This window comes from Nicotiana attenuata, chromosome 2, assembly GCF_001879085.1.
Source record: "Nicotiana attenuata strain UT chromosome 2, NIATTr2, whole genome shotgun sequence".
NCBI classification, from domain to species: domain Eukaryota; kingdom Viridiplantae; phylum Streptophyta; class Magnoliopsida; order Solanales; family Solanaceae; genus Nicotiana; species Nicotiana attenuata.
In genome coordinates, this window is record NC_031990.1 from 66,986,303 (window position 1) to 67,007,254 (window position 20,952).

A 20,952-nucleotide genomic window follows, 5' to 3' on the forward strand; every position below is an offset into this window, starting at 1 on the left:
GACTATCTGTATACGATCAAATTGGGCTTGCCTTTTTGTATGACTAATCGAGTCCGGGACATGGCAGTCCAAGGTTCGACCCATGTCATATCAGACCGTGATGCAAAGTTAGATTGCCGAGCTCGTGACCTAGAGACCGATCGAGATCAGCCAAGATCGAGACCGAGCGGGATGGAGATCGAGCAAGATCTAGGGAAGCCTACCGAGCCAAATAACGGAAAGCCAAAATATCCGCGATCGGGCGAGGATCACGGTGAAAATCTCGGCACGTATCAAAAAGGGCTGATTAATTAGATAATCATGGGATCTCTTACTGTATTTAGAATTATATCAAGAGTAGGACTCCCCTACTATATAAAGAGGGTCTTATCATTTGTAAAAGATCATCATATTCACGCAATACAAAGCAATATACTGTCATTCTCTAGTTATCATTGTCTTGTTATTCTATTCTTAAGCTTGTCGATACATATTTGTGTCCAAGGGTGACCGAACTCGAAGGGTAAGATTGTTCGATTTGTGTGGTTTGCATTTATTCTGTAATTGTTTATTGCGATACTAATCTATTCTTCTTAATTTGTTCCAAGTTAGTACCACGTGTCCTTAAAATCGCGTATAAATACAATTGTTATCCGATTTTAGGAAAAAACACCCATGTTCTCTAGATCTGCCTCTGTTGCAAGACCTTCCTCAGTAAAGAAGAAATCAGAAGACTAAGGATCATTTGAATCCAATTTGCCTAATCAGGATTGATGATGAAGATTGTAAATATTCCTTCAGCGTGGAGATGAGAGGAGGGACAAAGATTGCTACCATCTATATGCCCTAGCTAACATATGGATGTGCATTAAAACTTAAGTAATTAATAGTAAGAAAACATATACATTTATTATTTATATCAAATAACAACAACAAAATTAGTGTGTACGCTGACGTTACCCCTACCTTGTGAGGGTAGAGAGATTGTTTCAATAGATTCTCAGCTTGATGAAAAATACAAAAATAATAATAACATAAGCAGTAACAATATCAAAGTAAAATGGTAAGATAACCAAAGACTAAAGAAACAAAAAGTAGAGATAAAATGTAACGACCCGACTGGTCATTTTTGGAATCTGCACTTCGCTCGATATTTTGAGGGCTCGAATATCTCCCCATCATGTATTTGACTTGCATAAATTGTCGGTATTGGAATTCAAGTTATCCAGAATCGAGTTGGAAGAATGAACTTCAAGATTTAAGCTCTAAGTTGGAAGAGTTGACCAAGTTTGACTTTTTAGTATTTGACCTTGCAATGGAGTTTCGTCAATTTCCGTTATCTCCGTTGGGTGATTTTGGACTCAGGAGCACGTCCGGATTGTAATTTAGAGGTCCGTAGTCGAATTAGTCTTGAAATGGTGAAAGTTGGATTTTTGGGAAGTTTGACCGGGAGTGGATGTTTTGATATCAGGGTCGGATTATGATTTCGAAAGTTGGAGTAGGTCCGTAATATCAAATGTGACGTGTGTGCAAAATTTGAGGTCAATTGGGCACGATTTGATAGGTTACGGTATCGGTTCTGGAAATTGAAGTTTAATAGTTTATTGATTTTGACTTGAGGTGTGATTCGTCGTTTTGAGTTGGTTTGTTTTGTCATATAGAACTTGTCTGCAAAATTTGGCGCCATTTGGAGTTGATTTGATATGGTTCGGATGCTTGGTTGCGATTCTAGAAGTTCTTAAAGTTTAGTTTGATCTTCATGCGTTTTGGAATCCGATTCGTGCTTTTAGAGGTTATTTTGATGATTTGAGCACGCGAGCAAGTGTGTGTTATGTTTCTGGACTTGGGTGCATGATTGTTTTGGAGCCCTGAGGGCTCGGGTGAGTTTCGGATTGGTTCCAGAATGATTTTTCATGACTTTGATTGCTGGTACTGGTGTCATCGCATTTGCGATGTTTTTGTCGCAGATGCGACTATCGCAATTGCGAAGCAGCCTCACATTTGTGAAGCTAGGTTGCCGGGGAAAGGACTTGCATTTGCGAGAAATTTGCCATTTTGCGAGGCCTGTTGAGTTCGCATTTGCGGACTCAGTATTGCATTTGCGATAAAGGCCTGAGCTGGGTCTGTTCGCATTTGCGACCAACTGGTCGCTTTTGCGAAGGTCCAGTGTTCGCATTTGCGACCTTTTTGGTCGTATCTATGACGGCAGCAGAGAATTTCAATCTTCGCATTTGCGATGAGTTCTTCTCATTTGCGAGGTTCGCATGTCGCAAATGCGACATCTGCAGCCTGCATACATTTTGGCAACTTTTTTTCAAATCTTTTTTTAAAATATCGTTTGTTCATAGATTAATGATCTATTTTTGAAAAATTTCTGAAATTATTTTTCAAGTTCCCAAAATCTAGTTTAGGGTAGATTTTGGGTGAAACTTGTTCTCCCACTCACAAAACATCAAATTTTTTTCAAATAAAATGCATGTCCAAACATAATTTCAACTTCCAAAAATTATTTTTCAAAACTACTTCAAAAATTATTTTTTCAAGTTTCAACTAAATCTATGTCCAAACGCTAGCTTAGCTTCATTTTGATATATTTTGAACCCTAGCTTCGCTGAGAGACGATTTTCTGAAGGGATTTTCATACCAAATCATTAGGTAAGTGCCTCTAATCAATTCTCAACTATATTTCATGATTTTATATAAGATTTAACATCAAATTCATGAGAAATCTAGGGGAAAATTAGGGGATTTTGTCAAAGTTTTGAAAAATAAAAATTTGGGATTTGAGAGTCGGATAGGACTCAGATTTGAAAACAAAACACATATTTAGACTCGTGAGGCTATGGATAGTTAAAACCTACCCTTGGACCCGGGTTTTGACCGGGCGAGCTTGGGGTTTGACTTTTGTTGACTTTTTAAAAATTGAATAAAAACACAGCTTTGTTAATTGAAATTATTTTCTCTTGCATTGTGTGATGTATTCAATTCGTCTTTGGCTAAATTGAGCCGAGCGGAGGTGAATTGGTAAAGGAAAAAGCTAAATTTGAGTATTGAGTTAGCTGCATTAAGGTAAGTGACTTTCCTAACTTTGTTGATGGTATTTTTCCTACTATTTACATTGTTTGCGACTTGCGGGGGTGATACATATATGAGGTGACGAGCGTATATGTATGTTCCAGAGTTAATCATGCTTGGGGGTAGATTATGTTATAATTGTGTCTTATAGAATTACCTGACCTTCTTGCTTCATGCCTTACTTGACTCTTAGATACTAAGAACATAGTATTAAATGTTAGAAATTAGGACTTAGCTTATTATAACTTGATCAAATTTGATGGAATTCTAAAAATACATTGGAGTCTAATTCGGTTATCACTATGCATAGTCATTAACACATTGCTACAGCCGATATTTTTGAGATACTAGATTCTATACTTGTGTTGTTGATCATTCGTGAGATTTGTTGGAGTACTTGAATAATACAGTTCTTGAGGGTTGTATTGAATCATTGTTGGCTTGGAAAGTTGTGATTCGTTTGGAATATTCGTTTGAACACTCTCCTTGATGTTATTTATGCTCCCTGCCTTGTTTGTCATTGATACACACAAGTTTGGTAAGGAAGAGTGTAAAGCACAAAGGGTGATGCCATGCCATATTATTTGAGAGTAAAAGTACGAAGGGTGATGTCGTGCCATATTATTGAGAGTAAAAGCACGAAGGGTGATGCCGTGCCATAATATCGATAGTAAAAGCACGAAGGGTGATGCCGTGCCATATCATTTGAGAGTAAAAGCACGAAGGGTGATGTCGTGCCATTTCATTCATATTGTTATGTTTTTATATTATCGTGAGATCATGGCACGATGGGTCTTTCCATGCAGGCGAGGATGAGGAACATGCATTATGTTGTGATATCTGTTTTTCGTGTATATGTTCATGTCTTTATCTTGAGCGGTTATCTCTCTATTTCAGTCGTTGTTGTGTTGTCCATATCTTCTACTTGTTTAATTTGCAAACACATGCATACTACCTGCTGTTATAATTACATCCATGTTGTGTCTATTCTGTTGCACTTTAGTACAAGCCATTTTTCTATGTTAGTCATTCATGCCTCTACTTGTTAACTTATAAAGATCATGTGTTTCCTTCTCATTTGTTATGCCTGTACTTAGGCTTCCATTATGCTAGTTAGTTGAAGCTGATATTCCTTGTTTTCCAATTGCTGTCATTACTCACATACTTTCCGCCTAGTCTTTTACTGTTGCCCACATGTATATCCTCGTTCATTATTGCTACTTGCGTATTTCTTACTTTGTAATTCCTGTTATCAATATTTCTATCATGTGGTTGGTTCTGTTATACGTATATTGGGTGAGGATGAGATAAAAAGCACGAAGGGTGTTGTCGTGTAATTGATTGATATCTGAGTACATTCCTTATGCTATGAAAGTTATGAAGTGACTGTATTGGTCTAAGTATTGTAAGATGCTAAATTGTGATCTCTGCTAGCACCCGGCTATTGTTTTGCGTATTCATTTCATGTATTCTTCTCTGTTATATCGTGGTATAGTTCTATTATTGATTTATGGTGCAAGTTTTATCAGTGAGTATCTTTAAACTAAAAATGCCTCGTCACTACTTCGACGAGGTTAGGCAAGATACTTACTGGTACATGGGGTCGGTTGTACTCATACTACACTTCTGCATATTGCGTGCAGATTTTTGGAGCGGAGCTACTGGTGATGCCGGGAGCTGACTCTGAAGATGTTTGTGCATTTCGGATATAGCTGCCACTTGTCCTTGGTAGCTTAAATTTTGGTTATCTGTGTATGTCAATTTCAAACAGATCGTGTAATTATTTGTACCGGCTTTGTAAACTTCAAGTCTTAGAAGCTCATAATTCATACTACCAGTTCTTGGGTCAATTTGTAAATGTTCAGATAATTCTTTACTATTTTCCTATAATCTCATTTGAATTGTATTTTTCATTAGTTGGCTTACCTAGCGGATCGAGTTAGGTGCCATCACGACTAGTGTTTTTTGGATCGTGACATAAAAATATAAGAGTAAGAACATATGAGAATATACTATTACTATTGATACATACAAAAAACACACTCGACTGTCTACTAGTCTTCTATCATAATTCTCGACCTTCATATCCTCCTATGAAGGGTCATGTCCTCTGATAGCTGGAGCAATATCATGTCCTGCCTAATCACCTCTCCCCAATACTTCTTAGGCCTACCTCTACCTCTCCTCATACTCCCCATGGCCAGTCTCTCACACCTCCTCAGTGGAGCATCAATGCATCTCCTCTTCACATGTCCGTACTATCTTAGCCTCGCTTCTCATAACTTGTCCCCTTGCACCTTGTCCCAAATATCTTTATTTTTAATTTTATCTCTCTTGGTATGCCCACACATCCACCTCAACATCCTCATTTATGCTACTTTTAACTTTTAGACATGAGAGTTCTTGACTGGCCAACACTCCGCCTATATAACATGGTCGGTCTAACCACCATTTTGTAGAATTTTCCTTTTAGGCCCGGTGACACATTCTTATCATGCAAAACACTAGAAATGAACCTCCATTTCATCCACCCTACTCCTATATGATGTTTACATCTAACAACATATAATTTATATGATTAAGTAGTGTGTAGAGATGGTAAAACATTGTATTAGCCTTGATTAAATGATATATGTATAATAAAATTTTTTCCTAAAAATAGTTCTAGTTTAAACTTGAAAGAGCTTTGAATTTTTCTTTTAGAAAGACAAAAAAGAGAGAATAACGTGGGTCGTGGGGTGCCTCATTATGGTACTCCACCAAACCAGCGCCGGTTGACAGGGCGACAGAACATTTTCGAACATGGACATTTTGCTGTTATATTCCTCCAGCACTATTAGGGGTTGTTTGGTTGGAATATGATTTATACTGGTATAAGTTGTGCCGGCATAACTTATATTGGGATAAGTTATGCTGAGATTAATTATGCTGGGATTGTTGTTTATTCATTGTTTGATATGTTGTATTAAGAATGACAATTGCATAATTTCTAAGAAGAAGGTATAAGTTATACCGGTGCTAATTACCCCACCTTCTATAAGGTATAACTTATCCCAATGTTAAAATTAACACAGAGATAACTTATACTTAATTTGCTAACCAAACAAAGTATTAAGGTGGTATTAAACTTTTATACCACCCATATACCTTCTTATACCTCGTACCAAACGACCCCTCAAGCGTTCGGTGCTTAGCGTCTATTATAGTAGTAACACTTTGGGTTAAATAAGGAATGAGTTTAAACAGTGTATATATTTTCATATGATGTTAAATTTACTAGTACAATTCTTCATCGTTGAAGGAGTCTGTGTTTTGTGCGAATAGTATAATTTTTTTATATATCAAATTGATGGTAACTCCTCTAACAAAAACACTAATAAAATAGAATATTAACTCTAAAATTATGTAAGTCTTCGATAGTAATTAATTTCCATTAATATAATATACACAAAAAACAAAGGCAGAGTACAAGAAAGTGGCTTGCTCAGCTCTTCTGTTGGAAGCGAGATCCAAGGGAACAGTTCGGTATTCCGTTAATTGTAAGCGAATCAAACGTTATATCATTCAGTTTTGAGTTTCTGCGCCCAAAGAATAGTGTAACCCAAAGAACCTTTCTTTCTTCTCCTCTCTAATTTATTGTATTACAACTTTTTACTTTTTCTGTTTTCTGTTGCTGCCGTTCTTGCTCCTCCTTGATTTTGGGTTGGGCTGAGCCTTACCCCCCCCCCCCCCCCCTTCTTTCTTGACCAATTGATTCAACACTTCGCCACCCCTTTTTCTTGTTGTTGTTGTTTTTTGCAGATTCTCCAATCAGGTATTTAATTTTTTGCATACTTTATTTATTGTTTCTGGCGTTTCGTTATAGATCTTGTTTATTGTGTTTCTAATGTTGATGGACCATAAAGTTAATAGCTTTATGAAGTTATGCGAAAAATGTGAAATCTTGATGGCAGAACTGGTAAGGGGAATCTCAATTCATTGTTAATCATTCTTGAGATATTTTAATTGGAAGATGCCGATCGCGTTTATGAAACTGGTTGCAAAGTTACCCTGTTATGTGCTAGTGGAAGGTAGCAGGTATCTGGTAAAATAGTCAATGTGCAGGAAAGCTAGAGACGCCACTGTTCTCGAAAAAAAGAAAAGAAAAAAGTTGGGACGTCAGGAACTTGACATATTTTGTAGGAAGGGACCAGTAGAGTTTGCTTGGATATTTTTTTTATAGAACTTTTCTGACATAGTTCTAGTCTATGAAAGGTAGACGATAAAGAAGTAATCGCCTGCTATTGGATAATTTTGTAGCCCATAGTATGGAGATTAAAGCACAAATATGTTGGTGAAAACACCCTTTTTATAGTGCAGTTAAATACATCAAAGTTTGATATAGAAATGAAGAAACTTTAGGGTGACAGCATTAGTATGTTGTGGCAGGAGAAAAAAAGCAGCTGAAATGGCTCAAGGCAATTACTCCACCTAGTGTAAGAAAGAAAGTAGTTCGGAAGTATTAGCTACTGTAACTTACGGACACAACTTTTGCAAGTTTCCATCAGCATTAGTTTCTTCTATGAGTTACTTAACGGAGACAGTACTTGTGCAGTATATAGTGATAATTTGATTCTTTGTCTCCGTAGTAAATAGTCACATGCATATATTTCAAGCATATCAGAGGTTACTTGTCCTCATTGCAAGTTGTCGTCGTCCTCGTAGAATTCTTATGCTGGTCGATTTCTTCTTTTGACACTTAAAACTGATATAATAGGATGATTTAGTCTGTTGATTTTGTGCTTTTCTGCTTTTATAGTGATTAAATTCCAATAATGATGGAGAAGGGAGATTCTTCACAGAAACTGTATAAGAGGATGCGACTCTGGGAATTTCCAGATCAGTATGTTGTTGAGCCTACTGATGGATCCTCGGGGTCATGTTTGGAAATTAGTCGGGTGGATGGGTCAATGAAACTAATAGGTGACTTGCTTCTTTTGCTCTTTTCAAATGCTCTGCTGAATTTTTTATAATAAGCTAACTATGTGTTTTACCTGGTATATTTCTCTTCATTAGATGAGATACCAAATTGCAGTTCACTCCGTGTTCCCAAAATTCGGACAATATTTGGAGTTATTGGGATACTAAAGCTTTTGGCAGGCAAGTCCGTAAAAGTTTGAGCTTTTTTCTTATAGTTACATAGCGCACAACTTTAATAGCAGTTGAGTGCATTTAGGAATCCCAGTTTTCCCTTAACATATCTATGTTTTAATAGAAGTCTGTTATGATTAGTAATTAGTATGTGAAAGTATCCCTTTTCTTGATCATTCTCTTCACCGATCTTTCTGCAAAGTATTTTGTTTAGAATCACACCAAACTCTTGGTCTTTTATAGATATGCTTATGGTTTAGTTGATATGGAAAGAAAAAATCAAGCCTTAAATTAAAAGTGACTAAGAAGTTTTAGCATGTCATCAAACCCCCTCCTTTTTTATGTTATTATATTTATACCCCGAGAAGAAAAGATAGACAAAATATGGTAAAAAGATGTTGGAGGGAGAACATCAGACTTCCAGAAAAGAATGGTCATAAGTTTATTTTTATTGGGTTCAGGGTCATATTTATTGGTCATAACAGAACGCGAAAGTGTTGGATCTTACTTGGGACACCCTATCTTTAAAGTCTCGTCAATGAAGGTTTTCCCTTGTGATCATTCTCTCAAGAACACTCCTGCTGAACAGGTAATTTTTCCTATCTACTTTCTTATCCTTGTTTCTTTTGAAGCATATCTAGTTGGTTTTGTTTCTGTTGCAATGATGTATCGTCGGCTTTTGGCAGAAAAAAATGGAAGCTGAGTTTTCTGCACTGCTAAATGTAGCAGAGAGGACTCCTGGTCTGTACTTTTCTTATGATGTCAATATAACATTGAGGTGACTTATCTTTTCAACTTTTACAAATGCTTAACTTAGCTCTGTTGTCTTTATTTCTTTTCTTTGTGCTTTGAATTGTTTTAACAGTAGCTCCTTGTGCCTATTGAAAACCATTTATCCGATTATTTTCCAAGAACTGGTAACACTCAGGTTGAAAGATTACTTATATGTAATTACATTAAAGCATGGACCATGAACTTTTGAGCTTTAGATGTTTGATGTTTGAATTGGTTGTCTTTTGACGTATAGAGAATAGGTGGAAACAGAACGATTTATGTTGAGACTAAGATGAGCATACCTCTTGGGTTACAATGTTCTTTTTGTTATTTGCGGATATGGTCATTTTGACCATTTGAGTCACTTGGGTATCCAACTGTTAGAAAGTTTGAAGAGTTCTTTTTTCTGTATCGTTTTTCTTTTTAAATATTTCTGTTATCTTTAAAAGTTCTTATTATTAACCTCTCTATGTTGATCTCATTACATTGGACCCCTGTATAGTATTTACATCTCTACCTTAAACAACAAATTAGGCAAGCTATATTTCATCTATCTCCCTTTGTAATAGATCTTATTTTAGGTTAGCATTTTGGAGGTGAATTCTATGATCTTAAAACTTTTTAACACCTGAAGTATACTTGATCTTAATTTGAATTGCACTGGAATTTATGGCACACTCTTATCGCTGTTACATTTCATCTGATTTTAAGACCATAGGGTGCAACCGTCAATAATAAGAAACTTATGGTTCCTGCTGCAGTGCTCAGCGGTTGCATGATTTGGGGGATGAATCCAAGTTGCTGCCTCTGTGGAGACAAGTAAGTCTTTTTAGATGCCACAGACTTATGTCCTTAGTGTAGTCAATGACTTATGTGCGGTAGCTTGTTACTCTTTTTACTGATATATCTACCTGTAGTTGGTTGACAAACAATTGCGAATTTGAATATTGATCTGTTAACGTTCACTTTTCATTTGTTTTTGCACAGGCAGACCCTCGCTTTCTTTGGAATAACTATATGATGGAAGTGCTTATAGATCATAAGGTAAATATATTTTGTAAGTTGCATTCTTTTGGTTGGATCGACCTCTATATTTGTAACTCGTCTGTTTTTCCATGTCATATTTTCAGCTTGACCCCTTCCTGCTTCCGGTTGTCCAAGGCAGTATCCTTGCAATTCAGTTGTACAAGATTTTTTAAACTAGCATGGCTACTTCTATTCCTGTTTATGGGTATGGTTTGTTATCTTTTGGGGTTTTACCTTAAATTTTCATAAGGTTTTCACAACTTTCAAGCTGCAATTGGGAAAGACATTGTTGATGTTACGCTGATTGCAAGGAGGTGTAATAGGAGAACTGGTATTCTTTGCTTTCTTCTTGTTCTTTCCTTCTTAATAGTGCAGTTTGACAAATATGATAAATGAAAGTTAAGGAATGATGTTGTAGATGTTCGTTTTCTATATAGCCATCAATCCCCATTAACTAGTGTATGATATCAATGGTGATTTAACTGTGTAATCCTCTGAAATTTCATAATGCACTTTGTTTCCCTGTTATTCGAGTCTTCATTTACTGTCATTGGCGTATGGACGAGATTCTACATATGATTCTTACTGCGTTATTACGACTTTCTTGTTATGATCTTTACTCACACCCACTTCATATACATGTCAGTCAAAATCGATGTTTTTCAAGTCTATCAAATGTCATTGACTTTTTTGACACCTTGGTGACTGTATTGTATAGATGGCTTTGGATTTAGTTTCTCTCTCATAAGTGATTCTAGCTTATTAGATTGGTCACTATTGAAGAAAGTAGCCTTACTTTTCTCATGTATTTCAGTTATCCTTGAAATAATTGCTAAATTTTCTGATCAAGGAGAAAGAGCCTTTAGAAAACTAAAAAACAATAACCTTTTCTCTTGCTTATGTTAACTAAATATAGGCACTCGGATGTGGAGAAGAGGTGCTGATTCTGATGGATTTGTTGCAAATTTTGTGGAAAGCGAGCAAATTATACAGCTGAATGGGTGTACTGCATCATTTGTTCAGGTGGACTTGTTCGAAAATTTGATTGTGATTCTTTCGACATCCTATCTTGTTTCTTGTGAATTACTTGGCTTGCTTATTTAGATGATTCATGGGTACCTTTTCTTTTTTCTGGTAAAAACTTACTGCAGTTCACTTAGGATAATCAGATAAACTACTAATTATAGTACCTTTGTTCCTCCTTGCACTGTGTGACTAAGAGTTGCATGGAGAAGTGTATCTACTTGAGCTTTCTGTTTTTCTTTCTTTTTCTTTTTCATGTTCGGGGGGGGGGGGGGGGGGGGGGATAAAAAGAAACTTCGCCCAATTAGGGTTGGGACAAGTTACCTCTAGAATATTTAAGTACTTAACCAGTTACCAAAAGATTTGGTGTAAAAGATCATTCTGTCTATAAGTCATGCTTGGTGTGTATGTTAAACACATCAAAATTTGTTTACGAACTTAGTGATCAAAGAAGGTTCAAGTCTCAATATGGGGCCTTTGAGATCGACAATACTGTTTGGATTTGCCAATGGCAATAAAACTTCATTAAAATGTCAGATAACTTCTCCAGGCCTTGCTAGAACTTCTGTTCGTTCCTTCCTGCAGTCTGCAGGTTTATAGTTTACCCTCTCATAAGAGCAAATCGAGTGAATCTCTGCAATGAATCGGTGATAAGTAGCATATAAACAATAGAAGTTGTAGAAATGTCGTAGAAACTCGGTCTGCTGTATGTCTATATTGTTCTATTTGCTTGACAATTTCTGACTTAGCCATCCTTTGGTCTGCATCTCCACTAGGAAATCCACCAAATTAGTCTTTCTGATTAAGCCAGGATGAATTTCTCAATCTTGGCATTCATATCTGGTTTGACTGATTCCAGAAGTTATAATGTTATATTACTAGACCACAAAGTATTAGAGGTTCCTTACGAGTTTTAAAATCATAAATATGTGATGGTTGAAGCTAGACTTTATCATCTATCAAAAAGAAAACAAGAAGTTTTTGGCTTTCAGTAAAATGAGTTGGGAAAATTTCAATCTTAAATGTGTACTTGCATTCCTGCTGACATGATATACTGGTTTGCTTCATCGGATGCACACATTTGTATTGCCATTTTTTTTTTTGTTGAGATATCACGTTTTGTATAACTTATTAGTTTTCCTTTTGTAGGTCAGAGGGTCAATCCCACTATTGTGGGATCAGGTTGTTGATTTGACATATAAGCCTAAGTTTGAGATCGTCAAAATTGAAGAAGCAGTAAGTAGCATTTCAGCTTTTCAGTGTCTTCATTCTTCAGATTGTACAGTTCGCTGATAATAGCTTGTATGTTGTGACATATCCACAGCCTAGAGTAGCTGAGAGACACTTTCTGGACCTCAGAAAGAAATATGGAAATGTTCTAGCAGTTGATCTCGTCAATAAGGTATAACTTTTGATTAGTATTCTACTTTTGCCAACCTAGTCAATCTGACAGTTCTTTTAAAGGAAAATGGTGCTTTAAAAGATGTTCTCTGATACATAGAAGGGTGTTTCATTTACATATGGAAAGACACAACTATGAATATGTCCATGGTATGTGTAACACAATTTTATTGAATGATCATTTCTTCTCTGAAACTCTTATCAGCATGGAGGAGAAGGACGCTTAAATGAAAAGTTTGCCAATGCGATGCAGCAAGTTGTTGGTGATGATGTGAGGTAGGATCTTTCTTTTGGTGATCAAATCAATGTACTAAGTTACTGGGCTGCTGTCTAATATGGAACAAGTTCTGCAGATACTTGCACTTTGATTTTCACCATATATGCGGGCATGTTCATTTTGAGCGTCTTTCGATCCTTTATGAACAAATTGAGGATTTCTTCATAAAGAATAGGTATGATCTCCTTTGAGTTCAGAATTCATGTATATATTGTGTAGTGTTATCCTCTTTCCTTTCATGTATGGAATCTAGTTTCCTGGCCCATTAACAGCCACCAATCTGTGACATGTATTTTGGGATCACATAAGCGATGCTTCTAGTCTCAATCACCCGAATCTCTTGTAGTTGGATGGAGATCGTGGTGGAGGTGGGATGTGCCAGCACCTATCCTGGCCTGCATGTTGTGAGGCAGGATGGTCTAAAGTATGTAGAGCATTGTCAGTTTAGGGTTGAGTTTTAGTTGGTTTTATGTTCTTTTTTCTTTTTTGGGAGGTGGTTTCTAGTTACCTGCTTTGCACCTCTTCTTTCCAACTTGAACTTGAATGACGGGTTTATTCTCAATAACTAATCAAAAAGTGCAACTTCAATTTTAATGTCACTGCACTTCCTTTTAATTAATCAAAGAATTAGTTCACTCTCAGAAATCAGAAGGCAGGTGAATAAGGATGTTCTAATATTTATACATCTATAATGCAGGAAGCCTATGCCAAGACTACCTGCATTGCAGGCAAGGCAAGAATACTAGCAGCAAGGCCATAATTTTTTTTTATTTGATTTAAAAATTGATGCGAAACATGAAAAATAAAAACCACATACGAGAGAGAGAGAGAGTTTATACATCTATAATGTAGGAAGCCTATGCCAAGACTACCTGCATTGCAGGATTTTTTTTATTTGATTTAAAAATTTATTTGAAAAATGCAAAATAAGAACCACATATGAGAGAGAGAGAGAGAGAGAGAGAGAGAGAGAGAGAGAGAGTGTCCTGAAAAGGTAAAATAAAAAAGAGGGGGCATGTTGATACTTGGACCAAGTAACATATCATGGCATTACTGTCTTTTAAATAGACTCTGTGATGTTCTGCATCAAATAGTAGTGTTGTATTGTTCGTTGTTTCATTATGCATGGAGAGGTAGAGAGACTATCCCAGTCATTCAGCAATCGATATTCTTGTTGGTTGTTAGTAATCTACATACTTTATTGTTTTTCCAGTATGTCATTCTTAAATCGATTTCTTGTTCAATGTTAGGTACTTTTTATTGAACGAAAAAGGTGAAAAAGTTGAGATGCAACTTGGAGTTGTGAGGACCAACTGCATTGATTGCTTAGACCGCACAAATGTCACTCAGGTATCTCCTGCCTATGGAAATCTTACTAGATTTGTATAGAGCTATGCATGTAGAAAGAGTTCAGATTTATTGGTCCGGGGAGGACAATATTGAGTCCTATCTGCATTACTATGTAATATGTTTTAGTTCTGCCGCTATGTAAGGATATCCATCTATTTTTCTGGCTCTTAGATTGCTGTTGTTATCTTTCTGGCCTTTGTTGTCGATATTTATTGTTTCTTCTCATCTTTCTTGAGTCGAGGGTCTATCGAAAACAGCCTCTACTTTCCTAGGGTAGGGGTAAGGTCTGCGTACACACTACCGTCTCTAGACCCCACTTGTGGGATTCTACTGGGTTTTTGGTTGTTGTTGTTATCGCTATGTACGAATACTGCATAATTATTTACATGTTCTTTCTGTTACACTTTATCACATATTTAATCTCCTTTAGAAGCACTTCGAGAAGTTTCTGTTGAAATGTTGGAGTAATTTTTTTTTTTTTTTTTTTTTTTTTTTTTTTTTTTTTTTTTTTTGTTGAGATGGTAACATATTGTATATATTAATAAAATCAGTACATAGGTTGTAGTGAAACCATATTTACAAGTGAATAGCCAAAAGAAAAAAACTTGATCCTCAGGCCTAACAAGATTCTAGGACATCTGGGATTGAAACAGCATCTTCCGTGTAGATTTGTTTACCCCAAAAGCAAAAAAGCAAAACACAATTAAGCTTGATCTTCTGCACAGAGTTCCTTCTATCCTCAAAACATCTGGAATTCCTTTCTTTCCAGATCGTCCACCAAATGCATGCTGGGACCGTTCTCCATCTATCTCTGTCTCTTGCTCCAGTTCCAGCTTCATCCCAACTGAAAAGAACTTCAGTAATCTTACTAGGTATTGTCCAAGCTATGCCCCTGAGGTAAATAAAGATCTTCCATAACTGGTCAGTTATCTTACAATGTAAAAATAGATGGCTAACTGTCTCAACATCTTCTCCACATAAGTGACATTTCGAGCATTATTGAATCCCTCTCTTTATAAGATTGTGTTGCGTCAGAACAACCTCCTTTGCTAGTAACCAAGAAAAACATGAAGTGGTTTTATTTCCAGATATGAGTCTTGGTTCTAGTTTGGAAAGTAGCTTGTATCCTTGAAGATTGTACTGGTAAAGGAAGTATTGTCTAGCTCTCTGAAAATGATCTCAGTTTGAAAACAGCTTCTTATGTATATCTTTGCCTTTTCGAGCAAACAAGTCAAATGTAACTCTATAAGGATCTACATCCACAGTAAATTTTGTGGCCCAACTTTGTATTTCTACTTCACTTCTTCATGATGTTAACCTATCAACTTCTTGCTAGCAGCATAAGCACATTACCTGTTTGCGCAAGTTCTTGGGCTATGTTACTCCACTTCGCTGGATCCAGGGTTAATGAATGTTATATGTTCCTAAACTACTAGAAACTTAATTACGGCCCACCAATTTCTTGTCTTTTACTTTTGTGGTGGTGAAGGGAGGACCAATATTTTGAGTTGAGACTTGAGTCAAGGCAAGAGAATAAAATGGTTGAGACTTGAGTCAAGGCCCATCCTAATTAAGCTAACTCAGATCTGCATTTCTTCTCTTCTCCCACTTAGAAGGGAATTTTCTAATAAAATGATATTCATCTGCAGAGCATGCTTGCTCGCAAAATGTTGGAATTCCAACTCAGAAGGCTTGGTGTTTTTGATGCTGAAGAAGCTATTAGCACACACCCCAACCTTGATGAGAGCTTCAAAATCTGTGAGTAATTTTTGATAATCTGTATTTAAATATTCTCCTGAAGAATAGATGTTGCTTCATTGGCATTTACAGCAGAAGATATTTGTACTTCAATGGTTTTCAGGGGAGCACCTTTTTAGTTTTCGGCGTTTACAGGTTCTTGTTTTGTCTCCTTTTAACTTTACATCGTTTAAATGCAGTGTGGGCCAACCATGGGGATGATATAAGCTTACAGTATTCTGGTACTCCAGCCCTAAAGGGTGATTTTGTCAGGTACAACTTTCTCTTTTATCATTCTAAAGATGTACCTTTCTTATTCTGCTGAAATGTGTAGATGTTATTTATAGAAAGGATGAAACCACCAGGCACCAATTTTTGTGCTGCTATACTTTCAGATTATGGGCATATTTTAGTTCTGCATATGTGCTGTTCTCAGGATGCATGTAGTTGAACCTGAATTCATGCATATGGATAAAGGAGGAGGGTTGCGATAGGTTGACAGCGCAACATAAAACTTGCCAATTCATGATGAATCCTCATAATACCCCCAACTTGTTTGGGACTGAGGCGTAGTAGTTGTTGGTGGTGGTGGTGGTGGTGTTGTTGACGTTAGCAGTATTGTCCCCAATTAGGGTTGTTTATGTAAATTTCAGTAATATTATCTAAAAAGGGTAATTCATCCTTGAAGGTGTATAAGTTCTTACGCTGGAGAGCTGAAGGTGTCCTTTATTCAATAATTCAAAGCATTATCTTGGGGTTTAACACTTCTGTGTGCATGTACTTTCATCAATAATCTTGAAACTCTACTATTCTGAACTCAAGTTTTGATCAACTATCGTCGTCATGACTGCACTTTAACATGGCTATGGGTATGCAGATATGGTAAGAGAACAGTCCAGGGGATTGTCAATGATGGATGGAATGCCCTAATGCGATACTACTTGAACAACTTTGTTGATGGTACAAAACAGGTATTGCTGCTTCATACATGAATTCATACCTGCAATTAGTTACTTCATGTTACTAGGCGTACATCCTTTTGTACCACCCTGTACTATGTGTGCATGTGAAAAATTGAACAATCATTCGTTGAATGATATTGAAATCATGTATCTGGGCTTATCTGGAATGTAGCGGTTGCGGTTATGCGTTGATTAGTGTCTCGCTAGTCACATGTTTTCATTGTGATTTATTGATAATTGATGAATGAGTTTCTTGTTAACCATTAAGGAGATGATAGGATTAAGAATGTACAATCTGTTATATGTATCAGTAACTAGTTTGATTGGGGTGCACATTCACTTGAGTTCTATTTTATACTTCTCTCATGTCTATTTAAACACTGACATTTTATTTCCTGCTTACGCTTTCTGAAGGATGCAATCGATCTAATGCAAGGACATTACATTATGTCTGTTTCCCGAGATATGACTGCAACATCGCAAAAAGGAGGCATCGAGGCTATAGCTGTGAGTTTATTGATATTCTTACCATATCAACTTTTTCTTGCTCCTGTTTATCAGATTTCACTGAGTAGCTGTTGTTGGAATAGCAAATTGTTGCGTTCTTTGGTAACTTTACTAAGTTACAGTAGTTTGACTGAATTTGAAATTTCATGTTCTTGACTGTGATCCTCTTTGTGCCTGAGGTCGAACTCAGGGACAAAGCAAAGAAAGTTATACATGACAGTCATATCTTAAAATTAGGAGAATAACAAGTAGTTAAAACAATGTAGAATAGCATCCTGAGTTAGCATGGGTATGACTAGGAGTGGCAAAGGGGCACGGCGGGTTGGATATGGTTCAGGTCGAAAACGGGTAATGAAAAAACGGATAAATTATCCGACCCGACCCATATTTAATACGGATAAAAAACGGATTAACTGACGGATAATATGGGTAACCATATTATCCATTACTTCTTGAATATTATCACAATTGGGAGAATTCCTAGTCTCCCAAACTTGAGGAATCCTCAATTTGAGGCTTTACAAATGTAAAGTAAAATTCATTGGTTATCCATTGATTACCCATTGGTTATCCATTTTCTAAATGGATAATATGGTTCTTATCCATATTTGACCCGTTTTTAAAAAGCTCATTGTCCAACCCATTTTTTAGTGGATAATATGGGTGGTTAACTGTTTTCTTTTAACCATTTTGCCACCACTAGACCTTAATTAGTGAATCTCTCTTGTGAAGGTGATCCATCACGCTTATGCTCTTGCAAATACCCCAACAAGTCACTAATCTGGTGCAAGTACATGCTAAGATCTTGAATGAACTATACTAAACTAAATTGGGGTTACTTGCCAAAAACAGCACTAGGGCTATTAATGTGGATGTTTCACTACCAAAGTTGATGAGAGCGTGATCTACCATTTATGCATTGAAGAGATTGTTTATCATTTTGTGCCGAAGCAATTAGTAAAGCACAGGATGGGACATGTGAAATCAAAGTGCATTACTTCAGTGCTGCTGCAAGTACATGAGAAAAATGATCAAAACAGCCGTATGTTCTAGAGAGTTGGGTGTTTAGGTTGTAGTACAATACTATTTAACAGGGGTTCACCCTATGTTGCTCAGATCCTTCAAAATCCTTGCCGCACTCGTGTCGGTCAACGTGATTTGGGTGTGGGGGTAGGATCTACACAAGATTAAGTCAACCTAACATGGGTGATTTGACTACACCTATGGCCAAGAAGTATTAGGTTGATTGGGTATTTGGTTTTTGGTTTTTGATTTTTGTTTTGTCATATATATTTATAATCCACATAAAGTTACTAGAGCACTTTGCAATTATGCAATAATATTAAGTTTTTACAGAGAATTTAATTGTACTAGCTTTCATTTAATAACTTCAACTAATTGTTGAATATACTTATATAATCGTAATATACCTTTAGTGACTGCATCTTAACATCCTTACTCACACTCCTGAATGTATCCCCGAATCCTAAGATTTAGGTGATGATGAATCTGTGCTCCAGATCCACACCTCTGTCGCGTTCCCACACTGAATTCAAGCAACATAGTATTCACCTCAAGTATATTCCACTTAGATCATTCCCAAGAATTGGGAAAGAAAGTTGGTTAAGCTATGTCTTCACCGAGCTCTGTCAACTATGAGGACAGGCAGTTGTTTAAAGTTTCTCCGAAAGCGATTTGTGTAGATATGCAGCTGAAATGAAAATTGTCAGCTAGAATCTACCTGTATTTTACGACAGCTATATATGATAATACTCTTACTCACAATCAGAGTTCAAAGGTTAGAAATGTGTTTTTTTTTCACCAGCTGCATTATTTAGTGATTATGGTACCCACAGCCAGAACTGTATGCTAGGCGTATAATGAAGCAGAAACAAGAACATTGATTTCCTTAAAGCATGGCGTAATTGATATATCTGGCTACAAACTTATTTGAATGTAACAATAACATTTGATCATCCAGAAGTTATAGTTGTATAAAAGTTATGAACCCTGTTCTGCACTGCTAATTAGGTTGGCGTCATTCCATTCTTGGTTAGCTTAATTTGGTTTACCTAATTGGCCAAAGGATATGATTGGCCTCTTCTGCTCAATGTCCTGATATACTAGTATGTTTAATGATCTTATATCTACTAGAGAGCCATTTGTTTGTCTTAATGTGGCCAAACTTGTTGAGCAGGTAAATAATATGTTATCTTTGTTCTTTATATATCTTTAGTTTTGTTATGCTTTTTAATTTTTTTATTTTCTCCTCCTAACAATTATTGAGTCCAAATGTGAGCTGAATTTTTTTATCAGACTTTGATGTTGTCAGTCATATAATCTCACCTAACTATATAATCTTTTATATACATGCAGTCATTTCCTCTGGCCTTGGGACTGATTTTGACTGGGCTATTTTTTGCTACCTTGTCACTGGGGAGAGGTGAGTTGCCATACATGGAAAATTTTCTCTGATTCTGCTGTGTGATCATTACCTTTTGAAGTTCAAACCAGTTCAGTTGCTTCTGGTCTAGTTTTGTTAACCTTTTCTTGGGAGGAGAGGGGAGGGGGAGGGGATGAAGCGTTTTATATGACCCCATGAGCTTTCTAGAGAAGATGATCCATGTGCTGGTTATATCTTGATCATGTTTTATATTCATGCCAGTTATCTATCATGACTTCAAAGATGCATCATAATTAGGGTTAAAGTGCAAAATGAAACAGCATAAGGAGTGTATTTTTTTCCTTAATACTGCATTTTCTTGATCTCTTTTGTTCTTTTCTCTGTGAATGCGCAAAAAGACAAGTCTGGTGGAGGGAATAGTTCTATACTTGGTTGTAAAGGATCTTTGCCAATGTATGCATGTATTTGGTCCAGTACAGCATTTGTGACAGTTCTTGATACTCATAAACCTTACACGCGCTTCTTGTTTTCTTCCACCTGCAGTTCGGAGTGATGTTTGGAACCTATTATTTTCACTGGTTTGGGCAAGCATAAGTTTGGCCATAGCTGCAGTTGTGAAGGCCAATGGCCGCATGTTCTGTAACAGGCCTCGTCTGCACCAATCTAGGCGTTGATTTACATGCTGGATTTTATTACCATATTTGCTGAAGCTGCCAGCTTTTCTGGTTAACATATTCATTTACTATCTTATTCTTTGTAATTCCACATGCTATTACATTGGCTATACGAAAAATTATGCTTCTGTTATATGTCATGGCAAGTTTGATCATTTCATTTCAGATGGTTTAGTTACGAGGTGATTGTTTGTAGATTGAAATTTTGGTCAGATAATACTTTGTTGTGAAAGAAATTTAATATTTGCTTCAACAAACCAATGTAATTTCTGCAAGTGCTTTTCTGGTTCTCAAATTATGTTTGGTTAATTTCTGTTTGCAGAAAACGATACTAGCCAAGTCTAGAAAGATTGAAGCTTCCATGCGACAATAAAATGTTCATGATTTTCTATATGAATATTAAAACAAATAAAGAAAATATGAGTAAACCTGATGTCCCAACAACAACAGCATTCATTTTAAGATTGCGTCTGCACTGAATAAAAGGCAGTTAAATGAAAATAGAAAAGAAAGAAGAGGATAACAACCTATCATTTTAAGTCTAACAGACTATGATCCCAATATAGAGAATTAAATAACTTAAAGTATATTTATATTGAAAGCTGATTGATCATTTGGTGATAAAAGAATTCT

General features: G+C 36.4%; 1 protein-coding gene across 3 annotated transcripts; it reads left to right on the top strand.

The window, feature by feature from the left end:
* On the top strand, nt 6,386-20,594 carry LOC109211870 (phosphoinositide phosphatase SAC6-like). Of its 3 annotated transcripts, none has more exons than XM_019375471.1 (21): nt 6,386-6,868; nt 7,853-8,016; nt 8,110-8,193; nt 8,646-8,773; nt 8,871-8,962; nt 9,720-9,777; nt 9,946-10,002; nt 10,089-10,122; nt 10,235-10,315; nt 10,901-11,007; nt 12,157-12,243; nt 12,332-12,409; nt 12,614-12,684; nt 12,762-12,860; nt 13,936-14,035; nt 15,685-15,793; nt 15,973-16,045; nt 16,650-16,743; nt 17,149-17,241; nt 19,618-19,684; nt 20,189-20,594. In XM_019375471.1, the coding sequence occupies exons 2-21, from the start codon at nt 7,869-7,871 to the stop codon at nt 20,317-20,319; spliced, it is 1,791 nt and encodes a 596-aa protein (XP_019231016.1). In that variant the 5' UTR covers nt 6,386-6,868; nt 7,853-7,868; the 3' UTR covers nt 20,320-20,594. The 3 variants fall into 3 exon arrangements, with proteins under 3 accessions (XP_019231016.1, XP_019231023.1, XP_019231007.1); XM_019375478.1 differs by having other exon boundaries at nt 6,386-6,650; XM_019375462.1 differs by having other exon boundaries at nt 6,387-6,593.

Coding starts and splice junctions, on each gene's coding strand:
- LOC109211870 (XM_019375471.1), top strand. CDS start 7,869: ATGATGGAGAAGGGAGATTCTTCACAGAAACTGTATAAGAGGATGCGA. Junction 12,244..12,331: donor TCGTCAAAATTGAAGAAGCA/GTAAGTAGCATT, acceptor ACATATCCACAG/CCTAGAGTAGCTGAGAGACA. Junction 19,685..20,188: donor TACCTTGTCACTGGGGAGAG/GTGAGTTGCCAT, acceptor TTCCACCTGCAG/TTCGGAGTGATGTTTGGAAC.